This window comes from Corylus avellana, chromosome ca10 (genome assembly GCF_901000735.1).
Source record: "Corylus avellana chromosome ca10, CavTom2PMs-1.0".
NCBI lineage: Eukaryota > Viridiplantae > Streptophyta > Magnoliopsida > Fagales > Betulaceae > Corylus > Corylus avellana.
The window spans coordinates 2,799,467-2,824,181 of record NC_081550.1 but is presented as its reverse complement, the minus strand read 5'-3'; the positions used below and the strand labels follow the sequence as shown (position 1 = coordinate 2,824,181).

General features: G+C 33.4%; 3 protein-coding genes and 2 pseudogenes across 3 annotated transcripts; all 5 read left to right on the top strand.

Moving 5' to 3' along the window:
• The first annotated feature begins 2,444 nt into the window (after positions 1–2,444).
• On the top strand, positions 2,445–4,891 carry LOC132163519 (glucan endo-1,3-beta-glucosidase-like). Its single transcript, XM_059573833.1, has 3 exons — positions 2,445–2,562; positions 2,929–3,311; positions 4,179–4,891. The coding sequence occupies exons 1-3, from the start codon at positions 2,475–2,477 to the stop codon at positions 4,743–4,745; spliced, it is 1,038 nt and encodes a 345-aa protein (XP_059429816.1). The 5' UTR covers positions 2,445–2,474; the 3' UTR covers positions 4,746–4,891.
• A 582-nt stretch (positions 4,892–5,473) lies between these two features.
• LOC132163855 (glucan endo-1,3-beta-glucosidase-like) lies at positions 5,474–7,413 on the top strand (annotated as a pseudogene).
• Positions 7,414–10,274: 2,861 nt separating this feature from the next.
• LOC132164009 (glucan endo-1,3-beta-glucosidase-like) lies at positions 10,275–12,291 on the top strand. Its single transcript, XM_059574418.1, has 3 exons — positions 10,275–10,339; positions 11,198–11,615; positions 11,737–12,291. The coding sequence occupies exons 1-3, from the start codon at positions 10,275–10,277 to the stop codon at positions 12,289–12,291; spliced, it is 1,038 nt and encodes a 345-aa protein (XP_059430401.1).
• Positions 12,292–12,930: 639 nt separating this feature from the next.
• LOC132163854 (glucan endo-1,3-beta-glucosidase-like) lies at positions 12,931–17,154 on the top strand (annotated as a pseudogene).
• A 4,888-nt stretch (positions 17,155–22,042) lies between these two features.
• On the top strand, positions 22,043–23,467 carry LOC132164008 (glucan endo-1,3-beta-glucosidase-like). The gene is made up of 3 exons (XM_059574417.1): positions 22,043–22,133; positions 22,401–22,786; positions 22,913–23,467. Exons 1-3 carry the CDS (start codon positions 22,043–22,045, stop codon positions 23,465–23,467), a joined length of 1,032 nt encoding a protein of 343 aa, XP_059430400.1.
• Positions 23,468–24,715: the final 1,248 nt, after the last annotated feature.

The following is a 24,715-nucleotide window of genomic DNA, read 5'->3' as shown; positions in this document are numbered from 1 at the left end:
CTTTACCCTTTTTTATACCAAATATATTTTTTTTTTTTTCTCACATCTATCATTTCTAACTACAGTAACAGGCCATGTTTATGATTTTTTTTTCAGAGCTTTTGCTCTGTGATGTAAGAGTTTTATGTTCGTGATCTTTCATCAATTAATGAAACTGGAATGATTTTTCCTTAAAAAAAAAAAATTAAAAAAAAATGGTAAAGTCCACTTAACCTTTTCAAACTACCATCCCAATGACAATCTACCCCCAAAACTATCAATTGCGACAATTTACTTTTACTAGCATTGGGGGGGGAGTATATTGTCATTGTTTTAGTAGTTTGTAGGGTAAATTGTCGTAATTGATAGTTTGGGGGGTAGATTGTCATTGAAGTGATAGTTTGAGAGGGTTAAGTAGACTTTACCAAAAAAAAAAAAAAAAACTACAGTAACAGGCCATCGCTACAGTAATAGGCCATTGCCAAACATAGCCTTTTAGATCGATCTGGATGGACAAAATGCAAACTATGCTTAGTTTTGATCCACACAGAATTCCCACTACATATATTTCTTTCTTTGAAACTGCTTCCATCATTGACTTCTGGACACCGCGTTATTTCATTTTCACTGGTCTTCTGCTATGAAAATGGCAATTTTGTTTCAAAGTCCAATATTGCATGTCCAGATTCTATGAATTTCAGAAAGCACTCAATCAGAAAACCAGTGCTCTCCAATTCTTATTATCCCAGGAAACCTTGTACTTAAAAAAATTGTACTCACAAGATCAAATGTTTATCTTCCTCTGTTTATTTGTTTCCTGCATTTCTTTCTTCCCCAGATTTATGTGAGCATTTTTATGGTTGATTTTAGCCAAATACAACCACATTTTAGCCTACCATTTCTCATAAGCTTAAGCTTCCAGAACAATTCGTAATTTAATAATTCTAAGTTTGAATCTTGTCTTTGTAATTCATCTCCTATTTCAATTAAACATTCCTTGTGCCGTTCTTCGCTCATTGAGGAAGAGTTTAGAATATTAATTTATGTGAATAAGTTTGTCCTTGAGGCTGCTCTTGAATGCTTAATCTATTTGCTGACTTGCAAGCAGCGGCGCTTCAAAGGCTAGGCAATTAAGGCGGCCGCCTTCGGCCCCAAAAAAAAATATAAGACTTCCTTAAGAAATAAAAACTCTTAAAAATGGTATTTAAAAAACCCCTTGAGAAATAAAAACCCCCTAATTTTTTATTTATTAAGGATAATAACAACATTAATCACCTCATAAAGTCAAACTTTAATATAACTTAAATGTTTTTTTGCTACTTTTCTTTTTCAAGACATACAAATAAAGAAAGATGAACAACAATTCATAGTGTAATTTAAATAAATAAAAAAAGTATATTATAAAATAACACCCCACTTAAATTCGCCACCTTAGTCCTTAGGCCTTAAAATCAATATGGACCAGCGTCTACAAAGGTTCTGGAAGTCAGACAAGAGTCATTTAATTTGAATAGGATCCAATTTATTCGCTGTAAGAATATTCTTCTAGTTGGACTTGACCAGAACAGAAACTTCCCTGTAAACTTATTACCACGGCTGAAAGAGTAATGCAAATCTTTACGCCCATTTGATATATACATTTCACACCACTTAACAGGATTTTTTTTTTTTTTGAATTTATAAAGAAAATAATTGATATGAAAAGGTATTTAAAACAAGTCATACTGGGGCTAACAATTTTTGATATAACTTGCAAACACGACACGAAATTAAAAAGGTGGGATTGATAAGTCTGACCCGTTAATTAAATAAGTTAGATTAGAATTGACTAATATAATCTTATATACATGCTTTGACACGATCTAAACCCGACACACGAACACAAATTATCACCCTTATGTCACACCAACAGACATGAAACGAGTGTAAAGAGTAACATTGCTCGGTCGAAAACTAAGGCCAATAATATGTCTTCATTCCAATATATGTGCACGCGTACGTGAGCTTGACCTTATCAAAATGGATATCTTAATTACAACAGGTGTCGGTTTTGGAGATTTTTTAATAGAGTTCAAGTCAGTCTTGTCAATTGACCAGAATTCTGGACCGTGAATCAGGCCGAGACATTTATATCAAATTCCTAGACTTCAAAGGCAGGGGAGGAGAATGGATGGATCACCGCCAAAATCCTGGACCAAGTTTTGGTGCATCTTAAATGCCAAACTTGTGAAGAAGAAAAGTATATAGGTGCATGTGGATGCAGACAAATATATCTAGATGTAGCAGAGACTTTATGGTTTATGTTATACGTGTGTAATTAAGTTTCTTAAATTTTTGGTGTTTTTTTCCTGCAATAGATGGAGTGATTGACGGGGCAACATTGTCTAGAACTCTAAAATTCTAAGCACTTCCCTCTATATAAATGGAGGGGTACTAAGTGGTAGATGGTATAACTTAGAGTTGGTTTCTAATCATTTCCTTCAATTTTCATATCCATGGCTTTTTTCAATGCAAATAATAGGAAAGCTCTTCTAGCGCCTATATTCCTACTTGGTTTCTTCATATCTGGCCTCAAATTAGCAGGTCTCTCTCTCTCTTTCGTTCATTTTAATTAAATATTTTACGTATTAGTAATTTGCAGCTCAATCTTTCTTATAAGCTTAAATTTTTAGAATAAATAGTGATTTGAAGGTCTTATATATATATTTTTTGTAGTGTAATAATAGGCACATATATTATTTTCATTTTTTTTTTCATCTTTTTGAATAAATAGTTGTAGGACCTGCATGGGACAAAGTCACAAAGGGGTTTAATGGTCCAAAATTTTATTGTTTTCCTTAAAAACAAAGAAGAAGATACTTTTATAGTTTTCGCGGCATCAAAAATTTCTGGTTTCGCCCCTCTAGGTGTAATGGTGTGATCTTGGCCTTATAATTAACTTGGATGCAGGTGCACAATCCGTTGGTGTATGCAATGGAAAAAATGGCAACGATCTACCATCTGATGGAGAAGTAATAGATTTATACAAAAGCAATGGCATCGGAAGGATGCGTATATATGAACCATATTCATCAACTCTCGACGCCCTCAAAGGATCAAACATAGAACTCATCATTGGCATCCTTAACAAGGATCTTCAGGGCCTTACTAACGCTGCAGCAGCAACAACATGGGTCCAAAACAACATAAGAAACTGGCCGGATGTCAAGTTCAAATACATTGCTGTCGGGAACGAAGTGCATCCTGGCGATGCTGAAGCCCAGTATGTTTTGCCCGCCATACAAAACATTCATAACGCTATTGTAGCTGCCAGTTTACAGGACCAAATAAAGGTGTGGTACTTGAAATTATTTCATGAAAATTAATTTCAAATTTTCAACTTTCTCTCCATTTGTGTCTTACGCTTTATCTCACATTAAAAATATAGAAGAATTTTTGTGCTTTATAACTTTTGGATAGACACATGCTAGTAGTCAGGGACAGAGGAATGGGGAGCCGGTATAGGCGACCGCACCCCACCCCAATTAACAAGGAAATATATATATATATATTATTGGCCCCTACTAATCTTTGCCTCCATCCTTGCTATTAGTGACACACGCCTTCTTTGCCCTTATGCATTGTCACGGGCAATGACGGAACTAGGGGAGACTGGCATAGACCACCCCCCCAAAATAAGGAAAAAAGAAAAGAAAAGTAAAATAGGTCCAAATTGGGCCATATTTTTAAATTATTCGGCCTTATCCAATAAAATTTTTTTAGCCCTATTCTTAATTTTTTGGGCCATACCCTTTAAGTTTTTTTATTTTATTTTTTATTTTTGGTCCTTACTTTTAAATGCCCACTTTTTTGGCCTTTACAGTAGTATTTAGTTCATAAAAAACAATCAAAATATTCTTTTTTAATAAAAAAATTCTAAAGAACCGAAAAAAAAAATTTGGCTGGCCTCTCCCATAGAATTTCCTAGTTCCATCCATGGTTACGCATTCTAAACAACTACTATGCTAACATTCATATTTTTTGTTTGAATTTTACAAAAATAACCGTTGTTTCAACAATCATATTTTTTCCTCAAAAAAAAAACAATCATATTTTAACAATCATAAACTGCTATTTCAACGGTTATAAACTGCTCTTTTAGTTTTATAAAAGACTGGTTTCAGAAATTCTGAAATTCACACATCTTTATTTTCTAACAGGTGTCAACATCTATAGACACAACATTGTTGGGCAGCTCCTATCCTCCATCAGCAGGCTCATTCAGCGACAGTGCAAATTCATACATAACAGCAATTGTCAACTTCCTTGTCAGCAATGGAGCACCCCTTCTAGTTAATGTGTATCCCTACTTCAGCTATACTGACGACCCTTCACAGATCTCCCTTCCATATGCCTTATTTACTTCACCTGGTGTGGTGGTAAATGATGGCAATCTTGGATACCAGAATCTTTTTGATGCATTGGTGGATGCTCACTACTCTGCTCTTGAGAAAGTCGGTGCGCCAAACTTGAAGATCGTGGTGTCGGAGAGCGGCTGGCCGTCCGAGGGCGGTGATGCGGCTAGCGTAGATAACGCAGGCACTTACTACAAGAATTTGATTAATCATGTGAAGGGCGGGACTCCGAAAAGGCAGGGACAAGCAATAGAAGCTTATTTGTTTGCCATGTTTGATGAAAACCTAAAGGGACCGGAGGAAATTGAGAAACATTTTGGTCTCTTCCTCCCTAACAAACAAAACAAGTACCAAATCACCAGCTTTGGTTAATTAGAGATGTGATAGACATCCATGCATGTATGTTGGTTTAAATAAGAGTGCCTTAGAGCCCATGTATCCATCAATATCCATGTACCTACAATATTATTCTTCTTCTAATAAACATGTGACATGAATGAAGGTATTTTTGTTTTTCTTTCCTTTTGCTTGAAGTTGCTTGAAATAATTTGTTATTCATGTTTTTATTTTTTCTTAAAATAACTGTATAGTAAACGGATTTACAGACAAAGAAAAAGTAAGAACTCTTCAAAATTATAAAAGAGAAATAAATATGGCAGCCATAAACTTGTCTCAAAGTTTATTAACATTGAATAATTTACAATCGATTATTAATGTTTGATTAAGTACTAATTGGCATTTATATCCAATATTCCTTACGCTTCATATTTTAAATTATAATTGATAAATTTGACTTTTTTTTTTTTTTTTTAAGAAAATCTGATCTCATTCAAAAGAACATCAGAGTCGCAGCTCTACATAACAAGAGCTAAACGCTCTAAATTGACTAAATCAAAAATACAATTAAGAGTTTCCTTAAGCCAAACCTTGTTAGAATAAAAATTTTTGCTGCCTCCTTTGCTAGTCTGTGCACTGTCATATTTGATTCTCTTTACATGGCACACCTCCCAGCTTCGGAAACCCTTTAAGACTACTTTGGCATCATCAATGATTGCCCATAACTATAGCTGCTTGACTCCGTTTCTGAAAGGGCCAGAACCATGTGTTGTGAGTCCCCTTCAAAAATCACTTGTCTCAAACCTGTGTCGCGACTGAATCCCACCGCATGGAGAGCCGTTACTGCCTCAGCTGTAGATGGGTAGAAAACTACTTGTAGTATCTTTCTAATTAAGAGCCTCAAAAACCCGCCCCTGATCGTCCCTGATGATCACCCTAATTCCAATCATCTTCTCCTTTGTGTTAATGGCTGCGTCCCAATTAGCTTTGTAGCTGTCACTGGGGGGATTTGACCAACATAGCTGAATGGACGAACTTTGTACTTCCCCTTGGTTAACCTCTATCTGATTTGCTCTTGAGAATTGAGTTTGATAATCCTCTGCATCTTGAACTAACCTCTTTGGGTGTAAGAATTCTCCTAGCCTCCATGCAGAGCATTATTTCGGCGCTTCCAAATTTTATGGGCAATGATCCCCGCCAACTCAAGGTCCTCTAGCTTGCATTTCCCCATTAAATATTCCATCACCTCTATAAAATTCTCTCCAGTACAGCAGCTCTTTTGAAAAATCTGCTTGCTTCCACCCCATACATCTTGGGCAGAAGGGCAATCCCACAAAATATGTCTTGCTGTCTCCACTCTTCCTGTGCATATGAAGCAGTTCCCATCCTGAATAACATTCCTCCGCTTAAGATTATTCTCTTGTTGGGAGAATATTGCAACGCGCCTTCCACACAAACACTTCATATTTTATGGCACAATGTGGTGCATGTGAATATCGAACAATCTATACTTAAATTATATCTACAATTTAACTATAATTAGACTATATTTATTATTTAACTAATATATTTTAAATGAATCCATATCAATATCTTATATAGGTTCGTATATTACAAAGGAGAGAGTAACGATGTTGACTTATTTATGTATATATATATATAATTCCTCAATTACAAGATTTTAGTAGCCTTACTTTCAAATGCTCTTTTTTTTTGCCCTTACGTTACGGTAGTCTTTAGTTCATTAAAAAAAAAAACTAAACTACTTTTTTTTTAATAAAAAAATTTCTAAAGAACCGATAAAAAAAAAAAAAAAATTTGACTGTCCCCTCCCATAAAATTTCCTAGTTCCGTCTTGGGTTACGGGCATATTATTTTCGTGTGCATTTTTTACTCATACAACTACTATGCTAACATTCATATTTTTTGTTTAAAGTTAACAAAAATAACCGTTCAACAATCATATTTTACAATCATAAACTGCTATTTCAACGGTTATAATTAAACTACTCTTATAGTTTTATAAAAGACTGGTTTCAGAAATTCTGAAATTCCCACATCTTTATTTTCTAACAGGTGTCAACATCTATAGACACAACATTGTTGGGCAACTCCTATCCTCCATCAGCAGGCTCATTCAGTGATGGTGCAAATTCATACATAACAGCAACTAATTGTTAACTTCCTTGTCAGCAATGGAGCACCCCTTCTAGTTAATGTGTATCCCTACTTCAGCTATACTGGCAACACTTCACAGATCTTCCATATGCCTTTTTTTTTTTTTTTTTTTTTTTATATTTTTTTAATTTTTTTTTTTGAGGAATCCATATGCCTTATTTACAACTTGGTGTGGTGGTAAATGATGGCAATCTTGGATACCAGAATCTTTTTGATGCATTGGTGGATGCTCACTACTCTGCTCTTGAGAAAGCCGGTGTGCCAAACTTGCAGATCGTGGTGTCGGAGAGTGGCTGGCCGTCCGAGGGCGGTGATGTGGCTAGCGCAGATAACGCAGGCACTTACTACAAGAATTTGATTAATCATGTGAAGGGTGGGACTCCAAAGAAGTAGTGACAAGCAATAGGAACTTATTTATTTTGCCATGTTTGATGAAAACCTCAATGGACCTCAAGAATTTGAGAAACATTTTGGTCTCTTCCTCCCTAACAAACAAAACAAGTACCAAGTCACCAGCTTTGGTTAATTAGAGATGTGATAGACATGCATGCGTGTATGTTGGTTTAAATAAGAGTGCCTTAGAGCCCATGTATCCATCAATATCCATGCATGCACCTACAATATTATTCTTCTTCTAATAATCATGTGACATGAATGAGTGTATTTTTGTTTTTCCATCCTTTTGCTTGAAGTTGCTTGAAATAATTTGTTATTGCATGTTTTTATTTTTGATTTTTTCTTAAAATAACTGTAAACGGATTTACAAACAAAGAAAAAGTAAGAACTCTTCAAAATTATAAAAGAGAAATAAATATGGCAGCCATAAACTTGTCTCAAAGTTTATTAACATTGAATAATTTAGAGGCCCTGCACAATCGATCATTAATGTTTGATTAAGTACTAATTGGCATTTATATCCAATATTCCTTACACTTCATATTTTATGGCACAATGTGGTGCATGTGAATATCGAACGATATCCATATATATACTTAGGTTATATCTACAATTTAACTATAATTAGATGATATTTATTATTTAACTAATCTATTTTAAATGAATCCATATCAATATCTTATATAAGTTAGTATATTACTAAGGAGAGAGTAACGATGTTGACTTATTTAAGTATATATATAATTCCTTAGTTAGGAGATTCTGGTAGCCTTAGTTATGTATATATATATTTTTTTGGAAGAGAAATTCATTTCGATTTAATTGGTGAATAATCAAGAGCATAAAAGTTCTTATAATCATAAAGCTCTAAAATTCATAGCCGAAGCTAAAGGATTGCACTACATAGAGTTCAAAAACAAACAAATCTTACATTGAAATCCTATGTTGTCTACATCCGCTAACCTATGCTCAATCTTCAGCTTATAGAACAGATATGCTCGGTGTAGACTCAATCCGGGACATAGGTAGCCATTCTCCAAGCATGAGCAAAAGCGTCACGCCAAAACAAATCATTCTCGACCCAAAAGGCCAGAAAATTATTCACGTCCTGAGCACAAACGCAAGGACAACAAAATAAGCAAGAAAATACAGAGAAAAAACAAAACAACAAAGAAACCCACAACACAGCAGCAACAATTGGAGCAAGGAGCGGAGGAGGCTGCCGGTGGCGCGAAAAAAGAGCGATGAAGAGATGCGGTGGAGATCGGTAGCACGGTGGAGATGGCAAGGCGGAGTTACGACGGCCGCTGTGCTATGGGGCACCAAGAGAGAAAAAAACTCTAAACAAAAAGGGAACAAAAGGGAAAACCGCAAAGGGAAGGGAGGGGGGAGAAAGCAAGCTTCCTCCCTCCCCCAAGCAGGGACCGTAATAATATTAACTTAACTTGTTTTGGTAGCCTTAGTTATATGGAACAAATTCATAGTATGAGATTGGTCGGCATGTCACATTTGGATTTTATTTAGTGTAATAATGTTATATAATTATTGATTTTATTCATTAGGGTGTCTGATAGATAAGAATGCCTAGCCAAAAAAAGAAAAAAGATAGATAGATAGATTAGAATCATTAACTATTGATGGATAAGGATAACTACTCATTCTTATAGGGTGAGACTCCAACCTATTTTGGGCGCATTGCTTGCTCCAATTAAATTAATTGATTAAATTTATACTCTCCTGCTTTTTTCTTTTTCTTTTTCTTTTTCGGGTGTAAAGTAACATAATTCTCCAACAACTTAAGTCAATTTAGTAAATTCAATTTAAGGCAATAGCTAATACGGATGAGGGGAGTTGGGGTAAATGGAGAGAATCCTATTATGGGTTGGGGGTTTAAGAAGTGGAGGAAGATTGTAAAAGCATTTAATTTTCAAGGCAATAGCTAATAAATCTATGGGCGTGCTACTTGTCATACCCTGTTCTACTGGACAGGCATGGTAGTACCCATTTTTCCTACCACACCAATCTTTGTTCTAAAAAGATCGAAGAAAATGATAATGAACACTTTCACATTAGCCTAATAAATAAGAATATGATGAGATATGACAAAAAGAATTTCTGATAGATCTATTATGGTCATAATGATCTGCTTGATTTCATTGACATCACCTGCCTTACAAAGTTATAACACAATTAAGGCCTTAATTATATCATTAGAGATTTTTAGCTTTAATCCATACTTACCTCTTTCTAGAGGTAATGATGAAAATGACCAAAACACATTTAGATGTGATTCAAGGACACCCCCTGTATAAATAGAGTCTAAAGACTACATTTTTATTCCACAAGTATATTGCCATGTTGATGTAGCAATCCTAATGAATCATTGGATTAGTCCCTGTTAAAAAAATTAAAAAATAAAAATTTTAAACTTTTTTTTTTTTTGGAATGAGTCATTCTTATAAAAATCAACCCGAAAAATCTTGCTCAGCAAGTACAATATTCTGGATACACATGGGGTATCCTCCATATATATATATATATATATATATATATATATATATATATATATATTTATGCTCAATTAGATCAAAGAAAATATCACAAAATAAATATGAATTAAGCGTAATGATTGGTTATGAATGTCAATTAGTAATCATGCATGAATTAATGATCGGACATTGTTAAATTACCAGTTATCCCAAAATCTTAAGTTGATAGGAAGAGGTAAATCTAATTACTTAACCATTACTTTAACACTCCCCCTCACGTGTGGGCTCAAATTCTCTTTTAATAGGTGATGCTCAACACATAAAATATTTAATTTAAATGAGGGGTGATTTGACAAAGTCAATGATCAATCCCATGACCTTTGACTTTGATACCATGTTAAATATTGTGCAGGGCCTCTATATATAGAGTCATTTGGCCTTTATATATAGAGTCATCTATATTGCAAATTTACTCACATCAGTTTTTCTTTTCCTCTTTTTCATGGCTTCAATCTTTGAGACAAGAAAGAAAACTTCTATGGCTGCCATATTGCTACTTCTAGGGCTGTTGATATCCAGCCCAGGAAAATTAGGTATGCTTGAGGTTTGTTAAAGTATTTGATTCAATTATAAAATCCTATCTGGCTAGAGACCCACGGTTTTGACCCGCCTCAAATCCACTGTGACCCGATTCAAACTCGTCGTGACCCACCTCAAAACCCAATTTTAATGCCCCAAAATTCATTTCTAATGTCTCAAAACCCGTTTCTAATGCCTCAAAACTCGATTTTGGATTCAAAACTAAAACTTAAAAGTAGAAGGTTAACCCTTTAGAGATTTTATCACCCTAAAGGCCAGAAAAAGTGACTCACGGCGCCGAAGAAGGTGACTCACGACACCATAGGTGGCTGGTCCGGCCAGCCATGGGTCACTAGCACTGTTTCAGCAGACCCACGGCCACAAGTCTCTTTTCTTCTTTCTTTACTTTCTTCTTTCTCCTTATTTCTCTCTTTTCTTCTCTCTCTTTTCTTCATCCAGTGGATTAGGCTGTAGGTTAATTTTGTAAGCTTATTGTGCTTTAGCATATGTGTCAGCTTATGAATGGATGCTGTAAAGGAGGGCTTTTACGCTTCATCCATTAAAGTTTAACTCTCTCTCTCTCTCTCTCTCTCTCTCTATATATATATATATATATATATATATATATATAGTTTAACTCTCTCCCTCTCTCTCTCTCTCTATATATATAGTTCGTACAAACATGCTTACAATAGTACTACTTTTTATAGTACTACTTTACATATGGCTTGAAGTACTATTTACTAAGTTGATGTTCAAAAACAATACTATAGCATGGTTGAAGTGATCTGAACATCTCATATATATCATGTGTTCTACTATTTGTGATAAAGTTCAGTGATTGAGGTTATTTGTTATTTGGGTTTACTTTGATGCAGCTGCACGATCGGTTGGCGTATGTTATGGACAGATTGCCAATGATTTGCCACCTCGAGCTGAAGTTATAGATCTGTATAAAGCAAATGGTATCGAGAGGATGAGAATTTATAATCCAAATTCAGAAACCCTTGAGGCCCTCAGAGGATCCAACATAGAACTTATTATTGGCGTTTATAATGATGACGCTCAAAACCTTGCCAACAACGCTGCCGCTGCAAATGATTGGGTCCAGACAAACATAAAGGCCTATTTGCCTGATGTCAAATTTCGATACATTACTGTTGGGAATGAAATAAAGCCTAATGATCCAATGGCCCCATATGTTCTACCAGCCATGCAGAACATTCGCGCTTCTATTGCTTCTGAAGAAATTAAGGTTTCAACGGTAATGTTAAATCCCTACTTATCCTAAAATTTGAAGATTATATACTTGATCGATATTATAACAGGTGAATTGTGAAGTCATGATTCGAAGTGATGACCTTGTTTACTTTATATTCTAACAGGTAATAGAGATGTCTTTGTTGGGAAGTTCATTCCCTCCATCAAATGGCTCGTTTAGTGACGTTGCTACTTCATACATCAATCCAATCGTTGCCTTCTTAGCCACAACTGGAGCACCACTTTTTGCCAATGTGTACCCATATTTTAGCTACATAAGTAACACAAAAGACATCAACCTTACCTATGCCTTATTCACTTCCCCAGGGGTTGTGGTACGAGATGGCAATTTAGAATACAAGAATCTCTTTGCTGCAAGCGTTGATGCCCTCTACTTCGCTCTTGAGAAGGTCGGCGGTGCCGACGTGAGTGTCATTGTATCGGAGAGCGGCTGGCCGTCTGCAGGCGGTGTAGCAGCTACAGTTGAGAATGCGAGGACTTACTATAGCAATTTGATAAGCAACTCCAAGAATGGAACTCCCAAGAGGCCTGAATATTTAGAAACTTATTTGTTTGCCATGTTTGATGAAAACCAAAAGGGCCCTGAAGAAACTGAAAGAAACTTTGGTCTCTTCTTTCCAAACAAGCAACCCAAGTACCAGTTGACCAGTTTCGCTTAGTAGAGCAGTTCAGTTGTATTACTTGACTAATGTTAAATAATTTAAACTTTTTCTTAGTAAGCGAGTCTCAGAACTTGGAATATTTAATTGAAATAAGAGATAAATTACCGAGACATGGTTTAAATTAATCAAGATATTTGTTATGATATTGTGTTAAATAAATTAATAGTCATTTCAAAAACTTAAGCGGATAGAATATTGATGACGTTCTTATATGCTTGTATATGAGAATCCTTGTAGTATTGGCAGAAGTTGCAAGTACATGCCAATTTTGTTTTGTTGTATTTAAAGGTATATATAGTACCATGTCATTTAATATTTTTAAATAATGTGAAAACGTATTCACCATTTGATTACATATACATCAATAAATCTATAAAGTCTAATTTGGACCATAAAATGTATCATCTTTATTTCACTTGAAATGAAGATACCATAATTAGCAAGAAGGTGCAATGAATAATCTGTATCAAAGAATGAAAAAAAGGGAAGGGAGGGGGAAGATCTTAGATGATGCCATATAATAAATATGTTGGAACACCATTTAAAAAATCTAAATAATATTGCATTATTTATACCGTTATATGCAACAACATTAAATCTTGATCATGAAATAACTAATCTCTATTTCACTTAAAAATGAAGAGGTTCCTTGCGTGTGAGTATCGGGGGGGTGGTTTGGGTAAATGGAGAGGATCCTATTATGGGTTGGGTTTATTGGAGTTTAAGAAGTGGAAAATGCTAGATGATCTCCTAGTGTTCTCTCGATGTCCTTCTAGTCCTAGGTAGATATTATTTTCTAAAAACCAAGTGAGAGAAATAGGAGCTATTTCTCTCACTTGGTTTTTAGAAAATAATATCCAAAGTAGGACTAAAAGGAAACTAGGAGAACACCTTAAAAGTAGAGGAAGATTGTAAAAGCATTTAATTCCAAAGGCAATAGCTAATAAATGTATGGATGTGCTACTTGTCATACCCTGTTCTGCTGGGCTAGCGTGGTATGCCGGTAGCCAGTACCCATTTTCCTTACCATGTCAACCTTTGTTATAAAAAGAAAGAAAAAAAAAAACAATAATGAGCATTTTCACATTAGCCTAATAAAATAGATAAATGATTCACGTCAATATCTTTTCCCCATCTCATCCTACAAATTCAATATATCAACTATTAGATTTGTGAACTCATGTCAATCTCACACAAATTCAATGGTGAATTAATCCATTCAATATAGAGATGGTTAAAAATAGAATGAATTATATACACTTTACTTCCCTGAACTATCCACTCATTTGCACTTTTAACCTTAATATTTAAAAAGTAACGCTTTACCCCCCCCCCCTAAACTTCTTGAATTAAAGAACACCAATTATCTCTTTTTTTTCCAAATGCTTCCAAGAAAAAAATTAAAAATTTAGGGGTGGCCGAAGCCATCCCTAGGCCCGACTGGGGTGGCCGGTTACCATTTAATTTTTAATTTTTTTTTTTTAAAAAAAAAACTTGGGATGGGGGCATGTTGGAAAAAAAGAAAAGTTAAAATGGTCGAATTGCAACAATTTGAAAGTTTTGGGGAGGGGGGTAATATGTCACTTTTTAAACATTAGGGTTAAAAGTGTAAATTGGTGGATAGTTCAACGAAGTAAAATGTATTTTTTTCCATAAATCTATTATTGTCATAACGATCTGCTTGATTTCATTGACATCACATGCCTTACAAAGGGTATGACACAGTTAATGCCTTATATTATTAGGGATTTTTAGCTTTAATCCATATCTGCCTCTCTGTAGAGATAATGATGAAAATAACCAAAATACATTTAGATGTGATTCAAGGACACCCCCTTTAAGTACTACATTTTTATTCTACAATGTTGATGTGACAGTCCCAACAAATTATTAGAATAGTAATTGCTAAAACAAATAAAAATAAAATAAAAAGCTTGGAGTTTATTGTAATGATCACATCAACATTATGAGAGAGTTATAAGATAAAAATGTGGTATCTAGTATTTCTCATATCAATATCGTTATCTTGAACTAACACTTGAATGTGCATTAACTTATGATTTGTGTTTTCCATCCAATTTAACTCTGATTTAGATGGAATGGACAAGCTGAAATTAACAATTTATCCAAATCACATTCATAAATCACTTTTTTTTTTTTTAAATGAATCATAAATCACATTCATAAAAGTATGAAGGGAATAAAAGGAAAAAAAAAAAAATAAATCCTAATTTGACTAAATAAAGTCCAAATACAGCATGCCAACCATTCTCATACTGTCATACATATCTACTAGTACTATGAATTTGTCTCATAATTAACTAAGGCTACCTGAATCTCCTAATTAAGGAATATATTTAAATAAGTGAACATGATTACTCTCTCCATAGTAATATACGAATTTATATATATAAGTCTTGTAAGATATTGACATAGATTTCAAATATATTATTAGTTGAATATTATTTTTTTTTTAAATCAGATGATCAGAGAAATAAATAACAGTTTTTTTTTTTTTAATTTTAATTTTAATTTTTTAATTTTTTTTGAATACTATACACCTAAAATCAAGAGAACACCAGAAAAACAAAATATTTAGTAAGTAAGCCTAAGGATTGGTTATGAATGTAAATTATTAATTGTACATTAATGAATATGCAGGGCCTCACTAGATAGGGTTATCTAGGAAGACGTCTACATTGCAAATCTACTCTCATCAATTTTCCTTTCTCAATATATAAGCTTTTTTTATATTCATCCTCCACATGTTTTTTATATCCAACGATATCCATATATACACTTAGGTTATATCTACAATTTAACTATAATTAGATTATATTTATTATTTAACTAATATATTTTAAATGAATCCATACCAATATCTTATATATATAAGTTCGTATATTACTAAGGAGAGAGTAACGATGTTGACTTATTTAAGTATATATATAATACCTTAATTAGGAAATTCTGGTAGCCTTAGTTATATGGGACAAATTCATAGTATGAGATTGGTCGGCATGTCACATTTGGATTTTATTTAGTGTATTAATGTTATATAATTATTGATTTTATTCATTAGGGTGTATGATAGATAAGAATCCCTAGCCAAAAAAAAAGAAAGATAGATAGATAGATAAGAATCATTGACTAATGATGGATAAGGATAACTACTCATTTTATAGGGTGAGACTCCAACCTATTTTGGGTGCCTTGCTTGGTCCAATTAAATTAATTGATTAAGATTATACTCTCATTCTTTTTTCGTTGGGTTAAATACTACAATATATATATATATTGTAGTGTAATAATAGGTAGGCATATTATTTTCAATTTTTTTTTTCTTTTTGAATAAATAGTTGTAGGACCTGCATGGGACAAAGTCACAAAGGGGTTTAATGGTCCAAAATTTTAAACATTCCTTAAAAATCTATGATTTTTATAAAGTCATAAGCCCCTAAAATTTTATTGTTTCCCCTAAAAAAAAGATAATTTTATAATTTTTTGCAGCATCAAAATTTCTAGTTCCGCCCCTACAGGTACTCTAATGGTCTGATCTTGGCCTAATCAAATCAATTGGCCTAATTTTGATGCAGATGCACAATCTGTTGGTGTATGCAATGGAAAAAATAGCAATGATCTACCTTCTGATGGAGAAGTAATAGATTTATACAAAAGCAATGGCATCGGAAGGATGCGTATATATGAACCATATTCAACAATTCTCGATGCCCTCATAGGATCAAACATAGAACTCATCATCGGCATTCTTAACAAGGATCTTCAGGGCCTCACCAACACTGCAACAACAACAATATGGGTCCAGAACAACATAAGATACTATTGGCCGAATGTCAAGTTCAAATACATTGTTGTCGGGAACGAAGTGCGTCTTGGCGATGCTGAAGCCCAGTATGTTCTGCTCGCCATACAAAACATTCATAATGCTATTGCAGCTGCCAGTTTACAAGACCAAATAAAGGTGTGTTTTATATATATATATATATATATATATATACCAATTAAATTTTTTGGCCCTTGGCCTCTATCTATACTAATCTCTTCCTCCATCCTCTATCTATACTAATCTCTTCCTCCATCCTTGCTATTAGTGACGCACGCCTTATGCACTTGCATGCAAAGCAGCACATGTCACATTGACCCTTAAGACACACTTTGCACTTATGCATCATCACACGAGATACGGGCACAATGCCATACCCCAAAAAAAAAAAGGTAAAATTGGGCCAAAATTCTAACATCTTTATTTTCTAAGAGGTGTCAACATCTATAGACACAACATTGTTGGGCAACTCCTATCCTCCACCAGCAGGCTCATTCAGTGATGGTGCAAATTCTTACAAAACAGCAATTGTCAACTTCCTTGTCAGCAATGGAGCACCCCTTCTAGTTAATGTGTATCCCTACTTCAGCTATACGGCAATCCTTCATAGATCTCCCTTCCATATTCCTTATTTACTACCTGGTGTGGTGGTAAATGACGGCAATCTTGGATACCAGAATCTTCTTGATGCATTGGTGCATGCTCACTACTCCGCTCTTGTGAAAGCCGGTGCGCCAAACTTGCAAATCGTGGTGTCGGAGAGCAGCTGGCCATCTGAGGGCAGTGATGCGGCTAGCGCAGATAACGCAGGCAATTAATACAAGAATTTGATTAATCATGTGAAGGGCGGGACTCCAAAGAAGCAGGGACAAGCAATAGAAACTTATTTGTTTGCCATGTTTGATGAAAACTTCGATGGACCTCAAGAATTTGAGAAACATTTTGGTTTATTACTCCCTAACAAACAAAACAAGTACCAAATCACCAGCAATCACCAGCTGTGGTTAATTAATTAGAGATGTGATAGACATGCATGCATGTATGTTGGTTTAAATAAGAGTGCCTTAGAGCCCATGTATCCACCAATATCCATGCACCTACAATAGTATTCTTCTTCTAATAAACATGTGACATGAATGAAGGTATTTTTGTTTTTCCATCCTTTTGCTTGAAGTTGCTTGAAATAATTTGTCATTGCATGTTTTTATTTTTTATTTTTTCTTAAAGTAACTGTAAACGGATTTACAGACAAAGGAAAAGTAAGAACTCTTCTAATTTATAAAAGAGAAATAAATATGGCAGCCATAAACTTGTCTCAAAGTTTATTAACATTCACTACAAAAAACAGGGTGTTTATTGACGAGGCTACAGTGACAAGTCAATAAAAACTTTATTGACGTGGCGCATTTCCGCACGTCAATAATTATTGACGTGCTACATCAATAATTATTAACGTGTTAAAATTGCATGTCAATAAATAGTGACGTGTCATTTTGACACGTCAATAATTCTTGAATTGTCATTTTGACACATCAATAATTATTGACATGCCATTATTTCATACGTCAAAAATTAATTAATTAATAATATTAATTATTTGTACCTATATTAAGTAACAAAATTTAATTAATTGGTTAACAAAATTAGATAACAATATTAATTGGTACCTATATTAAGTAACAAAATTTAATTGGTATATGTCGTCATATATTAAGAGATATATTCAAACCCATTAAAATTTTATAAAACTAGTTAATGCTCTTGTCTCTTATATGCAATGCTTTCACTATATATGTTATTATATGTGCTTTGAATTCTTTAATTTATGGTTATTAATTAATATTAGCTAACAAAATATATATGGCTATTAATTAATAATAAAAATTATGCAGTGCTTTCAATATATATGGCTATTATATATATGTGCTTTATATTCTTTAATTTATGGCTATTAATTAATAGTAGGTAACAAAATATATATGGTTATTAATTAAAGTGATATACTAGTATTAATACATATCACGTTTTCAATATTGAAGGAATATTAATACATATATGTATTATCTTAGTTTTAAGTATATAGTATTTTTAAAAAAAATAAGTGATCATATAATTTATTTCTCTTATTATTTTCAATATATTTTCTTGACGTGTCAAATGTAACATGTCAATAATTTCTTGACGTGTCACATTTTGACAAGTCAATAATTATTAACTTGCCATTATTTCAAACGTCAAAAATTAATTAATTAATAATATTAATTATTTGTTTTAAAAAAATATTAGATAACAAAATTTAATTGGTATATATATAATTGGTATATGGTTATTAATTAATATTAGGTAACAAAATATATTTGGCTATTAATTAATAATAAAAATTTTGCAATGCTTTTATTATATATATATATATATATATATATATATGTGTGTGTGTGTGTGTGTGTGGCTTAATTTGTATTAGTTAATTTATTTGGTAATAATTAATATTAGGTGGTATATATATATATGGTTTATTAATTAATAATAAAAATTATGCAATTTTTTAATTATATGATGACTTTCTTGACGTGCCACATGTGACACGTCAATAATTTATTGACATGTCTACTGTAAACACGTCAAGAAACCTCATCGAAAAGGCGCGAGACCAGCTGGACCCCTTTTTCTATTTTTGTCCTTTTCCCACCTCTTTTTCTTTCTCCTCCCGCGTGCGCCCACGGCCTTCCTTTTCAAATAAATTGTCATTTTTTTTCTTTTATTTTTCTTTTCCTCTTCTAGATGAGATCTCTTCCTTATTTTCTTTCCTTTCTCCTTCTCCTTTCAACTAATTTCTTCTCCCAAATTCCTTCTTTCCTCTTATCTTTCGATTCTCACTTATATATATATATTCTTCTTCTACTTCTCACGCCCACCTCCCTTGTTTGTAGCTTAAACAAAATAAAAGAAAAGAAGATAAGGAACCTGTGTGAGAAGAGGAGAAAAGGTGAAGAAGAAAGAGAAATGGAGAGAGAAGGAAATGAGTCTGAATATTTGGGAATTTTAAGGTATAAATGCTTAAATTTGAGTTATTCTATATCTATTAGTCTCTTATATAGAAGTTTTTTTTTTTTTGTTTTTGTTAAATTTGCTAACGCACTTTTAGATTTGTTCTTCCACATTATTTGGGGGTTTGAAGTATTTTAGGAATTTCTACCAAATGTTTAGAGATCGGAGTACTTGTGTAGTGAATTCATGATGAGATTTTGGGAATTTTCCTTCAATAGTTAGATATATATGGGTGTTCAATATTTGTAGGGATTTATATGGGTTTTAAGTTGCAACTGGATTTTTTATGATAAATTAAACATGAAGTAAATTTAATTGAAAAAAAATTCCAGAAATTTTTTTAAAAATAGACATTATGATTTTTTTTTTTTAAAAAAAAATTATGAATTTTTTTTAATATTTATTTAAACTTAAGTGACGTGTCAAAAAGTTGGACTGACACGTCAATAATTTTTTTGACGTGCCACTTTTTGACACGTCAATAAATTATTGACGTGGTGAAACTGCCACGTCAAAAAAGAATTTTTGACGTGCCAATTTCTAACATGTCAGTAATTTTGACGTGTCAAAATTGGCACGTCAAAAAATTGGAATTTTTGACACCCGCCTTATTAACCTTTGACACACGTCAATACTAACGTACACGTCAAAAAAGGTTTATGACGTGTCAATATGCTTGATACGTCAGAAACTATTAGTCAACAAAAACCTTTTTTTTCTGACGTGTCATATGCTTGACACGTCAATATTGAATAATTTAGAGGCCCTGCACAATCGATCATTAATGTTTGATTAAGTACTAATTGGCATTTATATCCAATATTCCTTACACTTCATATTTTATGGCACATTGTGGTGTGAATATAGAGCAATATCCATATATATACTTAGATTATATCTACAATTTAACTATAATTAGATTATATTTATTATTTAACTAATATATTTGAAATGAATTCATATCAATATCTTATATAATTAAGTTCGTATATTACAAAGGAAAGAGTAACGACGTTGACTTTTATATATATATATATAATTCCTTAATTAGGAGATTCTGGTAGCCTTAGATATATGGGACAAATTCATAGTATGAGATTGGTCGGCATTTCACATTTGGATTTTATTTAGTGTATTAAGTTATATAATTATTGATTTTATTCATTAGCGTGATAGATAAGAATCATTAACTAATGATAGATAAGGATAACTACTCATTCTTAGGGTGAGATTCCAACCTATTTTGGGTGCCTTGCTTGCTCCAATTAAATTAATTGATTAAGATTATACTCTCATTCTTATTTCTTTTTCTTTTTTGGTGTAAAGTAACATAATTCTCCAACAACATACGTCAATTTAATAAATCCAAAGGCAATAGCTAATACGGGTGAGAGGAGTTGGGGTAAATGGAGAGGATCCTATTACGGGTTGGGGGTTTAAGAAGTTCACGAAAGATTGTAAAAGCATTTATTTTTCAAGGCAATAGCTAATAAATCTATGGATGTGCTACTTATCATACCTTGTTTTACTCGGCAGGCGTGGCAGTACCCATTTTTCCTACCAAGCCAACCTTTGTTCTAGAAAGAATAAAATGATAATGAGCACTTTCACATTAGTCCAATAAATAAGAATATAATGAAATAAGATCAATAGAATTTCTCATAAATCTGTTATGGTCATAATGATATGCTTTAATTTATTTCATTAACATCACATGCCTTACAAAGGGTATAGCACAATTAAGGCCTTATTAGGGATTTTTAGCTTTAATCCATACTTGCCTCTCTCTAGAGGTAATGATGAAAATGACCAAAACACATAAATAGAGTCTAAAGACTACATTTTTATTCCACAAGTATATCATCATGTTATGTAGCAGTCCCAACGAATCATTGAATTAGTCATTGTTAAAAAAAAATAAAAAAAATTTGAAGTTTTTTTTTTTTTTTTTTTGAAATGAGTCATTCTTAAAATAAATAAAAAATCAACCCGAAAAATCTTGCTTAGCAAGTACAATATTCTGAATACACATGGGGGTATCCTCCATCCATACATAGTCTAAAGATTGACCAAGAACGAGTTTCGCGAGGCAATGAGCCACTTTGTTTGCCTCCCTCGCAACATGACCGACTACCCAACATTAATGTAGACTATTTAGGATGACTCAGATATTTTAAAGTTGGTTGTAATTATCACATTGGTATTATCAATTATGGGATAGTTGTATCTTGTAAGATAAGAATGCGGTATCTATTATTTCTCCTATCAATATATTTATCTTGGATTAACACTTGGGTGTGCATTAACTTCTGATATGTGTTTTCCGCTGAAATTAAGAATTTATCCAAATCACCTTTTTTTTTTTTTTTTATGAATCTTTATCCAAATCACATTCAGATCAAGATCCTAAATTTACTAAATAAAATCCACATGCGAATCTCATAATTAAGGAATTATATATATATATATACTTAAATAAGTCAAGATCATTACTTTCTCCTTAGTAATATACGAATTTATGTAAGATATTGACATAGATTTATTTCAAATAGTTGAATAATAAATATAATCTAATTATTATTAAATTGTAAATATAATTGATCTCTCTCTCTCTCTCTCTCTCTCTCTCTCTCTATATATATATATATATATATACATGGATATATGCCAAATTTAGATCAAGGAAAATATCACAAAATAAATATGAATTAAGCGTATGATTGGTTATGAATGTCAATTAGTAATCACGCATGAATGATCAGGCATGAGGTAAACCTTGATTATGCAGGGCCTCTATATATAGAGTCATCTACATTTCAAATTTACTCTCATCAGTTTTCCTTTTCATCTTTTTTCATGGCTTCAATCTTTGAGACAAGAGAGAAACCTTTTATGGCTTCCATATTGCTACTTCTAGGGCTGTTGATATCGGGCCCAGAAAAATCAGGTATGCTTGAGGTTTGTTAAAGTATTTGATTCAATTATAAATTAAATTTATCATTTCCTATATATATATATATAATCATACGTCAGACATGCTTACTATAGTACTAGTTTTCATATGGCTTGAAGTACTAAGTTGATGTTCAAAAACAATACTATAGCATGGTACTTGAAGTGATCTGAACATCTCATATAGATCATGTGATCTACTCTTGTTGTCATGAAGTTCTGCGATTGAAGTTGTTTGTTACCTGGGTTTGTTTTGATGTAGCTGCACAATCGGTGGGCGTATGTTATGGACAGATTGCCAATGATTTGCCACCTTCCGCTCAAGTTATAGATCTGTATAAAGCAAATGGTATCGAGAGGATGAGAATTTTTCATCCAAATTCAGAAACTCTCGAGGCCCTCAGAGGATCCAACATAGAACTTATTATCGGCGTTTATAATGATGACATTGAAAACCTTGCCAACAACGCTACCGCTGCAAATGATTGGGTCCAGAAAAACATAAAGGCCTACTTGCCTGATGTCAAATTTCGATACATTTCTGTTGGGAATGAAATAAAGCCTAATGATCCAATGGCCCCATATGTTCTACTAGCCATGCAGAACATTCACGCTTCTCTTGCATCCGAAAAAATTAAGGTTTCAACGGTAATGTTAAATCATCACTTATCCTAAAATTTGAAGATTATTTATTTGATCGATATTATAACGCTCCCCCTCACATGAAATATTTTATTCAAATTAAGGTGTATTGTTTACTTTATATTCTAACAGGTAATAGACATGTCTTTGTTGGGAAGTTCTTACCCTCCATCAACGGGCTCATTTAGTGATGTTGCTACTTCATACATGAATCCAATCGTTGCCTTCCTAGCCACAACTGGAGCACCACTTCTTGCCAATGTGTACCCATATTTTAGCTACATAAGTAACACACAAACCATCGACCTTAACTATGCCTTATTCTCTTCACCAAGGGTTGTGGTACGAGATGGCAACTTTGAATACCAAAATCTCTTTGCTGCAATCATGGATGCCCTCTACTCCGCTCTCGAGAAGGTCGGTGGAGCCAATGTGGGTGTCGTTGTATCGGAGAGCGGTTGGCCGTCTGCAGGCGGTATAGCAGCAACAGTTGAGAATGCGGGGACTTACTCTAGCAATTTGATTAGATACTCCAAGAATGGGACTCCCAAAAGGCCTGGATATTTAGAAACTTATTTGTTTGCCATGTTTGATGAAAACCAAAAGGGCCCCGAAGAAACTGAGAGAAATTTTGGTCTCTTCTTCCCTAACAAGCAACCCAAGTACCCACTGAGCAGTTTCGCTTAGCAGAGTGGTTCAGTATGTATTACTTGACTAATGTTAAATTTAATTGAAATTTAAACTTTTTTTTAATAAGCAATTCTTAGGACTTGAAATATTTAATTGAAATGAGATGTAAATTACCGAGACATAGTGGGAAATGCTATTATGCCTCAGATCTTATTATGCGTTGGATTTATTAGGGTTTAAGAAGTGGGAAATGCTAGATGCTCTCCTGGTGTTCTCCTAGTGTCCTCCTAGTTCTAGGTATATATTATTTTCTAAAAATCAAGTGAAAGAAATAAAGGTTATTTTATTTTTTATTTTTTTAGACAATAATATCCACCTAGAACTAGAAAGACACTAAAAAAACATCAGAAACGCACCTAGCATTGCCCAAAAGAAGTAGAGGAAGATTGTAAAAGCATTTAATTCCAAAGGCAACAGCTAATAAATCTATGGATGTGCTACTTGTCATACCTCGTTCTACTGGGCTAGCGTGGTAGGCTGGTAGCTATTACTCATTTTCCCTACCCAATCAACCTTTGTTCTTAAAAGAAAAGAAAAGAAAATAAAATAATAATGAGCACTTTAACATTAGTTTGATAAAATAGATGAAAGATTCATGTCAATATTTTTTCTCTCTCTCATCCTACAAATTCAATATATTAACCGTCAGATTAGTGAATTCATATGTATCCTACACAAATTTAATGATGGATCCATCCATTTACTATGGAAATGGTTAAAAATAAAATGAATTCTATCATTTCTTAATAAAATAGGAATAAGATGGGATATGACAAAAAGAATTTCTCATAAATCTATTATGCTCATAATGGTCTGCTTGATTTTAATGACGTCACATGCCTTACAAAGGGTATAACACAATTAAGGCCTTATATCTAGGGGTGGGCACGGGTCGGGGCGGGGCGGGGATTGGCATTTTTCTCACCCGCCTCGCACACTGCGGATTCTGGAAATTTCCACCCGCCACCCGACTACAATGCACAATATCCGCGCGGGGCAAGGTAGAACGGGGCAGGGTAGATCGGGGTGAGTTGTGCGGGTTGTGCGGGTTTCCTTCTTCTCCTCCATTTTCGTCTCTGTTTCTTTCTTCTCCATTCTCCTTTGTTTCTTTCTTCTCACAACCCAACAACAGAAGTTATATAGCCCAAAAAAAAACCTATAAACAATGGAAAAAAAAAAAAAAAAAAATTTATTTGTTTGAACAAACACAACCCAACATCAGATCCATTTATGAAACAGGTCTAG

Excerpts from the sequence above, each read along its gene's own strand:
- LOC132163519 (XM_059573833.1), top strand. The coding sequence starts at position 2,475 with ATGGCTTTTTTCAATGCAAATAATAGGAAAGCTCTTCTAGCGCCTATA. Across the intron at positions 2,563-2,928 it reads ATCTGGCCTCAAATTAGCAG|GTGCACAATCCGTTGGTGTA; the intron begins GTCTCTCTCTCT and ends ACTTGGATGCAG. Across the intron at positions 3,312-4,178 it reads GTTTACAGGACCAAATAAAG|GTGTCAACATCTATAGACAC; the intron begins GTGTGGTACTTG and ends ATTTTCTAACAG.
- LOC132164009 (XM_059574418.1), top strand. The coding sequence starts at position 10,275 with ATGGCTTCAATCTTTGAGACAAGAAAGAAAACTTCTATGGCTGCCATA. Across the intron at positions 10,340-11,197 it reads ATATTGCTACTTCTAGGGCT|GTTATTTGTTATTTGGGTTT; the intron begins GTTGATATCCAG and ends TCAGTGATTGAG. Across the intron at positions 11,616-11,736 it reads AAGAAATTAAGGTTTCAACG|GTAATAGAGATGTCTTTGTT; the intron begins GTAATGTTAAAT and ends ATATTCTAACAG.
- LOC132164008 (XM_059574417.1), top strand. The coding sequence starts at position 22,043 with ATGGCTTCAATCTTTGAGACAAGAGAGAAACCTTTTATGGCTTCCATA. Across the intron at positions 22,134-22,400 it reads ATCGGGCCCAGAAAAATCAG|CTGCACAATCGGTGGGCGTA; the intron begins GTATGCTTGAGG and ends GTTTTGATGTAG. Across the intron at positions 22,787-22,912 it reads AAAAAATTAAGGTTTCAACG|GTAATAGACATGTCTTTGTT; the intron begins GTAATGTTAAAT and ends ATATTCTAACAG.